The sequence below is a fragment of the Octopus bimaculoides genome, chromosome 28 (assembly GCF_046866305.1).
Source record: "Octopus bimaculoides isolate indiv1 chromosome 28, ASM4686630v1, whole genome shotgun sequence".
Classification (NCBI taxonomy): Eukaryota; Metazoa; Mollusca; class Cephalopoda; order Octopoda; family Octopodidae; genus Octopus; species Octopus bimaculoides.
In genome coordinates, this window is record NC_142955.1 from 2533086 (window position 1) to 2546227 (window position 13142).

The 13142-nt window shown below is 36.1% G+C and overlaps 3 protein-coding genes across 6 annotated transcripts in view; 1 reads left to right on the forward strand and 2 right to left on the reverse strand.

Moving 5' to 3' along the window:
- The window catches only part of LOC149130448 (uncharacterized), a 105410-nt gene that overhangs the window by 57538 nt on the left and 34730 nt on the right, over window positions 1–13142 (forward strand). The window lies entirely within an intron of this gene.
- On the reverse strand, window positions 1431–6039 carry LOC149130454 (uncharacterized). Its single transcript, XM_089344306.1, has 2 exons — window positions 5555–6039; window positions 1431–4673 (listed from the first exon to the last, which is right to left on the reverse strand). The coding sequence occupies exon 2, from the start codon at window positions 4311–4313 to the stop codon at window positions 2751–2753; it is 1563 nt and encodes a 520-aa protein (XP_089200432.1). The 5' UTR covers window positions 4314–4673; window positions 5555–6039; the 3' UTR covers window positions 1431–2750.
- Window positions 8539–13142, reverse strand: LOC149130455 (uncharacterized). The gene is made up of 2 exons (XM_089344304.1): window positions 12655–13142; window positions 8539–11781 (listed from the first exon to the last, which is right to left on the reverse strand). The coding sequence occupies exon 2, from the start codon at window positions 11419–11421 to the stop codon at window positions 9859–9861; it is 1563 nt and encodes a 520-aa protein (XP_089200430.1). The 5' UTR covers window positions 11422–11781; window positions 12655–13142; the 3' UTR covers window positions 8539–9858.

The window sequence follows — 13142 nt, forward strand, 5'->3', positions numbered from 1 at the left end:
TAATAAGTATTTTGTGGCACATTAAGGGGTCACCGTAATTCACTCGACGAAAAAAATAAAATTACAATCTTTCTGGGATTATGCATTAACTGGTGCAGTCGGTGTGCCTGGAGTTACTGTAGATAAACAAATGACGAGAAGGATTAGAACTGTTATTTATTACAACACCTTATAAAAAATACATGGCAAATATCTTACATATTGTGAAATGGTTTGGAAAAATCTAAGTAACTATATCTGTTACAGTGTAAATTGTAACATAGCTGAAATTCTGTAGCATTTTCATGGCTTAGTTCTGTAATGCTGGGCAGCATCAGTTGTTCTGATCTCATCTCCATCTCTCCTCCATTGTCTCTGCCCAAACACGTTAAGGACCATTCCTTATATTATGAGTGGTAGTCAGGAAGAGAAACCAGTAGTTTCTGTGACTGCAATTTCACTTGGCTTGATGTATCTTCTTCTCATTTGTAATAATTTAAAGCTTGAAGACAATATGCTTCCTACATATATAAATGTTGGTTTCTTTCAGTTTCTCTCTAAAAAAAACACCACTCACACGGGTTTGTTCGGCCTAGTGTTCTAGTAGAAAATAATTGCACAAGGTGCCACGCAGTGGGACTGATCCTAGAAGCATGCAGTTGGGAAGCAAGGTTCATACCACACAGCCATACCTATTGCTTTAAATAGTTTCTTATAATTCATGCAAGACAAATTTAAAATCTCCAAAAACGTTGCTTTTATTAAAAATAAAAAAATGCCAAAGTTGAGTTATCTAAGATGTGGTGAAATAAACTCTAGAGTTAGGAGGCTGTTATCACACGTTGTTCTATCTCTTCTCCTGTGTCAATACATTTACAGTTAGAGAGATCGTCCATTTTTTTTTTTTCTTTCTTTTAGTGCGCATGCGTATGAAATATAGATTTCCCATTTTCTCACAAGGCCAGCAATTTCGGGAGTAAGTGGTGCGAGTAAGTCGATTCCATGAACCTTAGTAGTCAACAGTCAACTGGTATTCATTTTATTGAACCCCCAAAAAGGTGAAAGGCACAGTCGACTTCGCCGGAGTTTCGGCGTACATACACAAATGTCGGCATAACGTACAAAAGGTGGACCCTGTCTACTGGGTCTATTCAATCTGACGTGCAGATTTTTTTGGTTAATTTTCTTCACCTACACACTTTGAGACTTTGGATACTGATAGAATGTGTCATGTAGAACAGGGTTTACTCTTAACGTTTTTTGACAAACACAGACACAAAGATGTATTTAGATACACACATATTTATAATCAGTGTTGGTTATGAGTTTTGCTTAAATTAACTGTGGCTGGTTCATCTTGATGTAGCTGTGTGTTGGTTATGCATCAACTGGTCTAGTCTGTGTGCCTGGAGTGACAGAAGATAAATGAATGACAAGAAGAACCAGGTAAATTCAATGCAACTGTTATTTATTACAACCACTTATAAAATTACATGGCAAATGTCTTACATATTGTGAAGTAACTGGTTTTGCAAGTTTTAAATAACTTTTGTCTGGAACAGTAGAAGTTGTATTATAGTCGAAATTCTGTAGCATGTTCATAGTTTGTATGCTGGGCAGCAGTGGTTCTTGTGATCTGATCTGTCTCTCGCTCTCTTCCATCTTCTCTCTGCCCAAAAGCATGAGGGACCATTCCTTATATGACTGGTGGACAAGAAGAGAATTTATCTGCTTTGGGATAAAAACACTTGCTAAAACACTGATTGACTACTTAAGACCATTTGATCTTTGCAATGGATTTAGTCCAACCCTAATTTTGTGATCCATGTTGGCAATATTGAAATACACACATCATCCTAATTAGCATTTAATGTCCATTGACCATGCTGGCATGGGTTGGATGGTTTGACCTGGGTTGGCAAGCAGTAAGTTATCTAAGATGTGGTGACATAAACTACACAGTTGGGAGGTTCTTATCACACACTGTTCTATCTCCTCTCCTGTGTGAATATATTTAGTTAGAGAGATCGTCCATTTTTTTTTTTCTTTCTTTGGCATAAAAGAAACTTTGACAATTATAACAATTCCCTGATGAGTCGCTTGGTTATTGCCATGGAGAAAGCCCACAACACTATCACCAGTGTAGGAGGAGGCCAAAATGCTTCTTGTTCTTCAGAATTGTCATATTGATAGTCACACATCTATATGAACAGATGCACATTTAGTTAACACTAGAAGTACCAAACGGTCATTTATCATCAATTTTGCTTATTACTTTTTAATTTCTACAACTATTTAATATACAATCATGTGCATCATTTCATATATATGTGTATAGATATATATGTTTTTTTTACATGTAAATAAATGCTAAAAGAATATATTTTCAAATCCTTTATTCACTGCATTTGCTTTATATTCAAAATAAACTGTATTAGGTAAATGTTTTCAATGGCAGTCAAAAAGTTACCCCTATGGTCCTTGTGGGAAGCAAGAAATGTTAGTACTTGTAGGGTTAGCCCTTTAGCATTTAAAGTGGCCATATCTGGTCCAAATTTTCTATCTATCTTATGGTGAAACTAGCCAGAGTTGGTCTCTTACACCTACCCTACAATGTCATTCCAAATATAAACAATCATGTTATAAAAACTTGAAAGCTGTGAGATAATGCATGACAAATTGAAAATAATGAGAAAAAATAAACATCACATTCAACAGAATAATCTGCATGGTAAAGGGTTTAGTCACCACTTACAGAGAAAAGGATTTTCTCATGTATGGAAACGTTTGTGAGTAGCTAAGTTGCCACTTTGAGAGAATGATTTACCACGGATATCACAGTGATATGGCTTGTCTCCTGTATGAATATGTTTATGTTCAGTCAAAGCAGAGTTGCGAGGGAATGATTTACCACAGATATTACAGGAATATGGTTTCACTCCTGTATGAGTACGTTTGTGAGAAGTGAAAGCACTTCTACGAGAGAATGATTTACTACAGATGTTACACTGATATGGTCTTTCTGCTGTATGAACACGTTTGTGACGAATGAAATAACTTTTCTCAGAGAATGATTTACCACAGACATCACAGTGATATGGCGTCTCTCCAGTATGAATATGTTTGTGTTTAGTTAATCGATCATTTGTAGACAATGATTTCCCACAAATGTCACAGCGAAATTGCTTTTTCCCTGTATGAACAATCATGTGTGAATTTAATGCACGTTGGTTAGCGAATGATGTACCACAGACATCACAGTGATAATTGCCGGTATGAATACGTTTGTGTATAGTCAAGTAACCTTTTGAGAACAATTTACCACAGATATCACAGCGGTATGGCTTCTCTCCTGTATGGATATATTTATGTTTAGATAAGTTGCCACTTTGAGAGAATGCTTTACCACAGATATCACAGTGATATGGTGTCTCTCCTGTATGAATATATTTATGTCTAGCTAAGCTGTCTTTGCGGGAGAATGATTTACCACAGATATCACAATAAGGTGTCTCTCCTGTATGAATACGTTTGTGTATAGTTAGGTTACTACGTGCAGTGAAAGATTTATTGCAGATTTCACATTGATATGGCTTCTCTCCTGTATGAATACGTTTATGAGAAGTTAAACTTCTGTTGCTAGAGAGAGATTTACCACAGATATTACAGGAATATGGTGTCTCACCTGAATGAATACGTTTGTGCATATTCAAGTAACCCTTTTGAGAGAATGATTTACTACAGATGTTACACTGATATGGTCTTTCTCCTGTATGAACACGCTTGTGAGAAATGAAAGCACTTTGGTCAGAGAATGATTTACCGCAGATGTCACAGTGAAATGGCTTCTGTCCAGAATGAATACGTTTATGCGTAATTAGGCTACTATTGTGAGAGAAAGATTTGTTACAGATGTTGCAGTGATATGGTTTCTCTCCTGTATGAATACGTTTGTGAGAAGTCAAAGCACTACTTTGAGGGAATGATTTACCACAAATATTACAGGAATATGGTGTCTCTCCTGTGTGAATTCGTTTGTGAGAAGTCAAAGCACTACTTTGAGGGAATGATTTACCACAGATGTCACAGTGATATGGCTTCTCTCCTGTATGAATACGTTTGTGAGAAGTTAAAGTACTTTGGTGAGAGAATGATTTACCACAGATGTCACAATGAAATGGCTTCTCTCCTGTATGAACACGCTTGTGCTTATTCAAGCTGCCCTTTCGAGAGAAAGACCTTTTACACACATCACAGTAATGTGACAATTTTCGTCTCCTCTTTGCTTTATCTTCTGGAAAAGTCAAATCCTTTGCTTTCTCACTCTTTTCCATTATTCTTCTTTGAAAATTACAATATATATACTCTTTTTCCTTGTCTTTGGTTCTATAGTGTTTCGTTTACAAATATTGTGACTGCTGTATTTCTGTCCAGTGTTACTTTCATCTGAATACTCTTTAGTAAATTCATCCAAGTTTAATTTGCAACCAGACTCATCTTGTAGACACTGCAGCCGGTGATGTCCAGAAAGTTTGCTAATAACACATTTCAGAGTAAATATATCATAGGAATTCTACCACCCACTTATAGAAACAATGATATATATCTGCTCTGTACAATATTTTCATTTCCGTGTTTAAAAAAAGATAAATAATGAGAATGTATCTTCTGTTATTCCAATGTCATCTGATATTCTGAAATAATAAAGAAACAACAGTGTAAGATATAGAGGCTACTTAGAAAATACAGACTTAACATTTCCATACACATAAACTCTAGAAATAAACATTTACCAAAAGAACTTTTTAATTTATTAAAATTTACACGTGAAAATCTTATGTGAAGCTAACATATTTCTAAACTCCATTTACACATTCACATTGAAAAATATACGCACACATACATACATATATATATATATATATATATATATATATATATATATATATATATATATATATATATATATATATACATATATGACTGGTTGGTGTTAGGAAGGGCATCCAGTTGTAGAAACTCTGCCAAATCAGATTGAACCCTGGTGTCGCCTCCTGGTCCAGCAGTCCTCAGTCAAATCGTCCAACCCATGCTAGCATGGAAAGTGGACGTTAAACGACGATGATGACGACGATGTATATATGTATATATACTAGCAAAAATACCTGGCATTGCCCAAACGAAATTTAAAGATGCCTTTTAGATCGTCAACCTAAACATAGATTACACACGTCTTGCATACTCATAGCTGAGCTACCAACTTTATACATTAATAACCTAGGGTTTCCCAGGTTATTGAAAATAACGAAGTTTAAAAGATTTTTTTTTTTGCATTTTCAGTACTCCGTTGGAGACAAGGTCGGAATCCGTAGAAAAAAGGGGGTGGTCATGAATGGATGCACAAACGCACACAATCAAATATGAACTACTTGTTCCGAAACACGCCAACTAACCGATGGAGGGTGTAGAAGGTTGCCTCCATAGCTAGAAATAGCAGCCAAATGTCGCACACATCAAAGGACATCTGAGACACAAAGTATTAAAAGATCAAATGCTTTCATTGTTTAATACTCACGGAAATGCTTTTATAAAGGATAGTGTTGTTATAAGTGAGTCAGGCGGTAGAAAAATCTATTTTAAATGCGTTTTGGAGTGAATTAAGAGAAATTCCGGCGCCAGACACGTTTCTAAACACTTAATGAATGGAGGCAGAAGTATGTTTAGTGCGCATGCGTATGAAATATAGATTTCCCATTTTCTCACAAGACCCGCATTTTCGGGAGTAAGTGGTGCGAGTAAGTCGACTCCATGAACCTTTGTAGTCAACTGGTATTCATTTTATTGAACCCCCAAAAAGGTGAAAGGCACAGTCGACTTCGCCGGAGTTTCGACGTACATACACAAATATCGGCATAACGTACAAAAGGTGGACCCTGTCTACTGGGTCTATTCAATCTGACGTGCAGATTTTTTGAGTTAATTTTCTTCACCTACACACTTTGAGACTTTGGATACTGATAGAATGTGTCATGTAGAACAGGGTTTACTCTTAACGTTTTTTGACAAAATTTTGATTAAAGTTGTCGTATTTCGGTAATTTTAACCAATTAATGACGTGTATTCAGTTGAAAAAAATTACTGCTGCTGTTTGCGAACAACTTCCGGGTCCATTGACAAAATGATGAGTCTTCGACAACAGAAAAGTTTCCCCAAACAAAACCTTTCTTTAATAACCAGGTGTTTTTATAGCAACATATATGAGAATGTGTCCAACAATCTATCTATCTATCTATTTATATATATATATATATATATACATACGTATATGTGTAAAAAAAATCTCATCAGGCAATCGAGGCAATGAAAGAGCCTCTACCTGGCCGCTCGACAAGCTAAAAATAGCAGCCAAACAATCCCCCAACCTAAATCACACGCCCACTGTACGTAATGTCCTAGATTAACCATTTCAAAGTATTTAGTTAAAAAACAAATTAATTGAATAATCTGCACCCACTACACTCTTGGAGTGGTTGGCGTTGGGAAGGGCATCCAGCTGTAGAAACTGCCAAATCTGATTGGAGCCTGGTGCAGCCATCTGGTTCGCCAGTCCTCAGTCAAATCGTCCAACCCATGCTAGCATGGAAAACAGACGTTAAACGACGATGATTTTCTTTTAGAGCCACTTTATCAATAAACTGATATTGAGGAGGAATTCCAACTGCATTTTGTCGGTCACTAACTCAACAACACCTCTATGGGATCCAGTGGCTTAAGACATCATCAGCAAAACCCATGTCCAGTTTCGGCCCCTACTAATGTTTTAATATTATACTTCTACTTGTTTCACACAAACATTTCTTGATAAGAATTTTGTACCATTCTTTTGCTTACCTGCCCAGACTTCGTTATCACTAATTTCCATAACTTCACTATTTTCACTTATTCTTTTCAAAATTATTTGAATTTTCAATCTTATGTAATCCACACTCTCGAAAAGGTATTTCTGCAAAATGTTATCTAAAAACATGGATAAAGGAAGATAGAGTAGAAACAATTTTCCCCATGATAACGGATGGGAATGGGGGTGGGGTGAGATTTCCGAGGGTTCCACCCCGCTTTTCCAACCATAATAAGTATTTTGTGGCACATTAAGGGGTCACCGTAATTCACTCGACGAAAAAAATAAAATTACAATCTTTCTGGGATTATGCATTAACTGGTGCAGTCGGTGTGCCTGGAGTTACTGTAGATAAACAAATGACGAGAAGGATTAGAACTGTTATTTATTACAACACCTTATAAAAAATACATGGCAAATATCTTACATATTGTGAAATGGTTTGGAAAAATCTAAGTAACTATATCTGTTACAGTGTAAATTGTAACATAGCTGAAATTCTGTAGCATTTTCATGGCTTAGTTCTGTAATGCTGGGCAGCATCAGTTGTTCTGATCTCATCTCCATCTCTCCTCCATTGTCTCTGCCCAAAAACGTTAAGGACCATTCCTTATATTATGAGTGGTAGTCAGGAAGAGAAACCAGTAGTTTCTGTGACTGCAATTTCACTTGGCTTGATGTATCTTCTTCTCATTTGTAATAATTTAAAGCTTAATAGACAGGAAGACAATATGCTTCCTACATATATAAATGTTGGTTTCTTTCAGTTTCTCTCTAAGAAAAACACCACTCACACGGGTTTGTTCGGCCTAGTGTTCTAGTAGAAAATAATTGCACAAGGTGCCACGCAGTGGGACTGATCCTAGAAGCATGCAGTTGGGAAGCAAGGTTCATACCACACAGCCATACCTATTGCTTTAAATAGTTTCTTATAATTCATGCAAGACAAATTTAAAATCTCCAAAAACGTTGCTTTTATTAAAAATAAAAAAATGCCAAAGTTGAGTTATCTAAGATGTGGTGAAATAAACTCTAGAGTTAGGAGGCTGTTATCACACGTTGTTCTATCTCTTCTCCTGTGTCAATACATTTACAGTTAGAGAGATCGTCCATTTTTTTTTTTTCTTTCTTTTAGTGCGCATGCGTATGAAATATAGATTTCCCATTTTCTCACAAGGCCAGCAATTTCGGGAGTAAGTGGTGCGAGTAAGTCGATTCCATGAACCTTAGTAGTCAACTGGTATTCATTTTATTGAACCCCCAAAAAGGTGAAAGGCACAGTCGACTTCGCCGGAGTTTCGGCGTACATACACAAATGTCGGCATAACGTACAAAAGGTGGACCCTGTCTACTGGGTCTATTCAATCTGACGTGCAGATTTTTTTGGTTAATTTTCTTCACCTACACACTTTGAGACTTTGGATACTGATAGAATGTGTCATGTAGAACAGGGTTTACTCTTAACGTTTTTTGACAAACACAGACACAAAGATGTATTTAGATACACACATATTTATAATCAGTGTTGGTTATGAGTTTTGCTTAAATTAACTGTGGCTGGTTCATCTTGATGTAGCTGTGTGTTGGTTATGCATCAACTGGTCTAGTCTGTGTGCCTGGAGTGACAGAAGATAAATGAATGACAAGAAGAACCAGGTAAATTCAATGCAACTGTTATTTATTACAACCACTTATAAAATTACATGGCAAATGTCTTACATATTGTGAAGTAACTGGTTTTGCAAGTTTTAAATAACTTTTGTCTGGAACAGTAGAAGTTGTATTATAGTCGAAATTCTGTAGCATGTTCATAGTTTGTATGCTGGGCAGCAGTGGTTCTTGTGATCTGATCTGTCTCTCGCTCTCTTCCATCTTCTCTCTGCCCAAAAGCATGAGGGACCATTCCTTATATGACTGGTGGACAAGAAGAGAATTTATCTGCTTTGGGATAAAAACACTTGCTAAAACACTGATTGACTACTTAAGACCATTTGATCTTTGCAATGCATTTAGTCCAACCCTAATTTTGTGATCCATGTTGGCAATATTGAAATACACACATCATCCTAATTAGCATTTAATGTCCATTGACCATGCTGGCATGGGTTGGATGGTTTGACCTGGGTTGGCAAGCAGTAAGTTATCTAAGATGTGGTGACATAAACTACACAGTTGGGAGGTTCTTATCACACACTGTTCTATCTCCTCTCCTGTGTGAATATATTTAGTTAGAGAGATCGTCCATTTTTTTTTTTCTTTCTTTGGCATAAAAGAAACTTTGACAATTATAACAATTCCCTGATGAGTCGCTTGGTTATTGCCATGGAGAAAGCCCACAACACTATCACCAGTGTAGGAGGAGGCCAAAATGCTTCTTGTTCTTCAGAATTGTCATATTGATAGTCACACATCTATATGAACAGATGCACATTTAGTTAACACTAGAAGTACCAAACGGTCATTTATCATCAATTTTGCTTATTACTTTTTAATTTCTACAACTATTTAATATACAATCATGTGCATCATTTCATATATATGTGTATAGATATATATGTTTTTTTTACATGTAAATAAATGCTAAAAGAATATATTTTCAAATCCTTTATTCACTGCATTTGCTTTATATTCAAAATAAACTGTATTAGGTAAATGTTTTCAATGGCAGTCAAAAAGTTACCCCTATGGTCCTTGTGGGAAGCAAGAAATGTTAGTACTTGTAGGGTTAGCCCTTTAGCATTTAAAGTGGCCATATCTGGTCCAAATTTTCTATCTATCTTATGGTGAAACTAGCCAGAGTTGGTCTCTTACACCTACCCTACAATGTCATTCCAAATATAAACAATCATGTTATAAAAACTTGAAAGCTGTGAGATAATGCATGACAAATTGAAAATAATGAGAAAAAATAAACATCACATTCAACAGAATAATCTGCATGGTAAAGGGTTTAGTCACCACTTACAGAGAAAAGGATTTTCTCATGTATGGAAACGTTTGTGAGTAGCTAAGTTGCCACTTTGAGAGAATGATTTACCACGGATATCACAGTGATATGGCTTGTCTCCTGTATGAATATGTTTATGTTCAGTCAAAGCAGAGTTGCGAGGGAATGATTTACCACAGATATTACAGGAATATGGTTTCACTCCTGTATGAGTACGTTTGTGAGAAGTGAAAGCACTTCTACGAGAGAATGATTTACTACAGATGTTACACTGATATGGTCTTTCTGCTGTATGAACACGTTTGTGACGAATGAAATAACTTTTCTCAGAGAATGATTTACCACAGACATCACAGTGATATGGCGTCTCTCCAGTATGAATATGTTTGTGTTTAGTTAATCGATCATTTGTAGACAATGATTTCCCACAAATGTCACAGCGAAATTGCTTTTTCCCTGTATGAACAATCATGTGTGAATTTAATGCACGTTGGTTAGCGAATGATGTACCACAGACATCACAGTGATAATTGCCGGTATGAATACGTTTGTGTATAGTCAAGTAACCTTTTGAGAACAATTTACCACAGATATCACAGCGGTATGGCTTCTCTCCTGTATGGATATATTTATGTTTAGATAAGTTGCCACTTTGAGAGAATGCTTTACCACAGATATCACAGTGATATGGTGTCTCTCCTGTATGAATATATTTATGTCTAGCTAAGCTGTCTTTGCGGGAGAATGATTTACCACAGATATCACAATAAGGTGTCTCTCCTGTATGAATACGTTTGTGTATAGTTAGGTTACTACGTGCAGTGAAAGATTTATTGCAGATTTCACATTGATATGGCTTCTCTCCTGTATGAATACGTTTATGAGAAGTTAAACTTCTGTTGCTAGAGAGAGATTTACCACAGATATTACAGGAATATGGTGTCTCACCTGAATGAATACGTTTGTGCATATTCAAGTAACCCTTTTGAGAGAATGATTTACTACAGATGTTACACTGATATGGTCTTTCTCCTGTATGAACACGCTTGTGAGAAATGAAAGCACTTTGGTCAGAGAATGATTTACCGCAGATGTCACAGTGAAATGGCTTCTGTCCAGAATGAATACGTTTATGCGTAATTAGGCTACTATTGTGAGAGAAAGATTTGTTACAGATGTTGCAGTGATATGGTTTCTCTCCTGTATGAATACGTTTGTGAGAAGTCAAAGCACTACTTTGAGGGAATGATTTACCACAAATATTACAGGAATATGGTGTCTCTCCTGTGTGAATTCGTTTGTGAGAAGTCAAAGCACTACTTTGAGGGAATGATTTACCACAGATGTCACAGTGATATGGCTTCTCTCCTGTATGAATACGTTTGTGAGAAGTTAAAGTACTTTGGTGAGAGAATGATTTACCACAGATGTCACAATGAAATGGCTTCTCTCCTGTATGAACACGCTTGTGCTTATTCAAGCTGCCCTTTCGAGAGAAAGACCTTTTACACACATCACAGTAATGTGACAATTTTCGTCTCCTCTTTGCTTTATCTTCTGGAAAAGTCAAATCCTTTGCTTTCTCACTCTTTTCCATTATTCTTCTTTGAAAATTACAATATATATACTCTTTTTCCTTGTCTTTGGTTCTATAGTGTTTCGTTTACAAATATTGTGACTGCTGTATTTCTGTCCAGTGTTACTTTCATCTGAATACTCTTTAGTAAATTCATCCAAGTTTAATTTGCAACCAGACTCATCTTGTAGACACTGCAGCCGGTGATGTCCAGAAAGTTTGCTAATAACACATTTCAGAGTAAATATATCATAGGAATTCTACCACCCACTTATAGAAACAATGATATATATCTGCTCTGTACAATATTTTCATTTCCGTGTTTAAAAAAAGATAAATAATGAGAATGTATCTTCTGTTATTCCAATGTCATCTGATATTCTGAAATAATAAAGAAACAACAGTGTAAGATATAGAGGCTACTTAGAAAATACAGACTTAACATTTCCATACACATAAACTCTAGAAATAAACATTTACCAAAAGAACTTTTTAATTTATTAAAATTTACACGTGAAAATCTTATGTGAAGCTAACATATTTCTAAACTCCATTTACACATTCACATTGAAAAATATACGCACACATACATACATATATATATATATATATATATATATATATATATATATATATATATATATATATATATACATATATGACTGGTTGGTGTTAGGAAGGGCATCCAGTTGTAGAAACTCTGCCAAATCAGATTGAACCCTGGTGTCGCCTCCTGGTCCAGCAGTCCTCAGTCAAATCGTCCAACCCATGCTAGCATGGAAAGTGGACGTTAAACGACGATGATGACGACGATGTATATATGTATATATACTAGCAAAAATACCTGGCATTGCCCAAACGAAATTTAAAGATGCCTTTTAGATCGTCAACCTAAACATAGATTACACACGTCTTGCATACTCATAGCTGAGCTACCAACTTTATACATTAATAACCTAGGGTTTCCCAGGTTATTGAAAATAACGAAGTTTAAAAGATTTTTTTTTTTGCATTTTCAGTACTCCGTTGGAGACAAGGTCGGAATCCGTAGAAAAAAGGGGGTGGTCATGAATGGATGCACAAACGCACACAATCAAATATGAACTACTTGTTCCGAAACACGCCAACTAACCGATGGAGGGTGTAGAAGGTTGCCTCCATAGCTAGAAATAGCAGCCAAATGTCGCACACATCAAAGGACATCTGAGACACAAAGTATTAAAAGATCAAATGCTTTCATTGTTTAATACTCACGGAAATGCTTTTATAAAGGATAGTGTTGTTATAAGTGAGTCAGGCGGTAGAAAAATCTATTTTAAATGCGTTTTGGAGTGAATTAAGAGAAATTCCGGCGCCAGACACGTTTCTAAACACTTAATGAATGGAGGCAGAAGTATGTTTAGTGCGCATGCGTATGAAATATAGATTTCCCATTTTCTCACAAGACCCGCATTTTCGGGAGTAAGTGGTGCGAGTAAGTCGACTCCATGAACCTTTGTAGTCAACTGGTATTCATTTTATTGAACCCCCAAAAAGGTGAAAGGCACAGTCGACTTCGCCGGAGTTTCGACGTACATACACAAATATCGGCATAACGTACAAAAGGTGGACCCTGTCTACTGGGTCTATTCAATCTGACGTGCAGATTTTTTGAGTTAATTTTCTTCACCTACACACTTTGAGACTTTGGATACTGATAGAATGTGTCATGTAGAACAGGGTTTACTCTTAACGTTTTTTGA

What these genes read in the sequence shown, in the direction of transcription:
- LOC149130454 (XM_089344306.1), bottom strand. Translation starts at nt 4,313, where the DNA reads ATGGAAAAGAGTGAGAAAGCAAAGGATTTGACTTTTCCAGAAGATAAA.
- LOC149130455 (XM_089344304.1), bottom strand. Translation starts at nt 11,421, where the DNA reads ATGGAAAAGAGTGAGAAAGCAAAGGATTTGACTTTTCCAGAAGATAAA.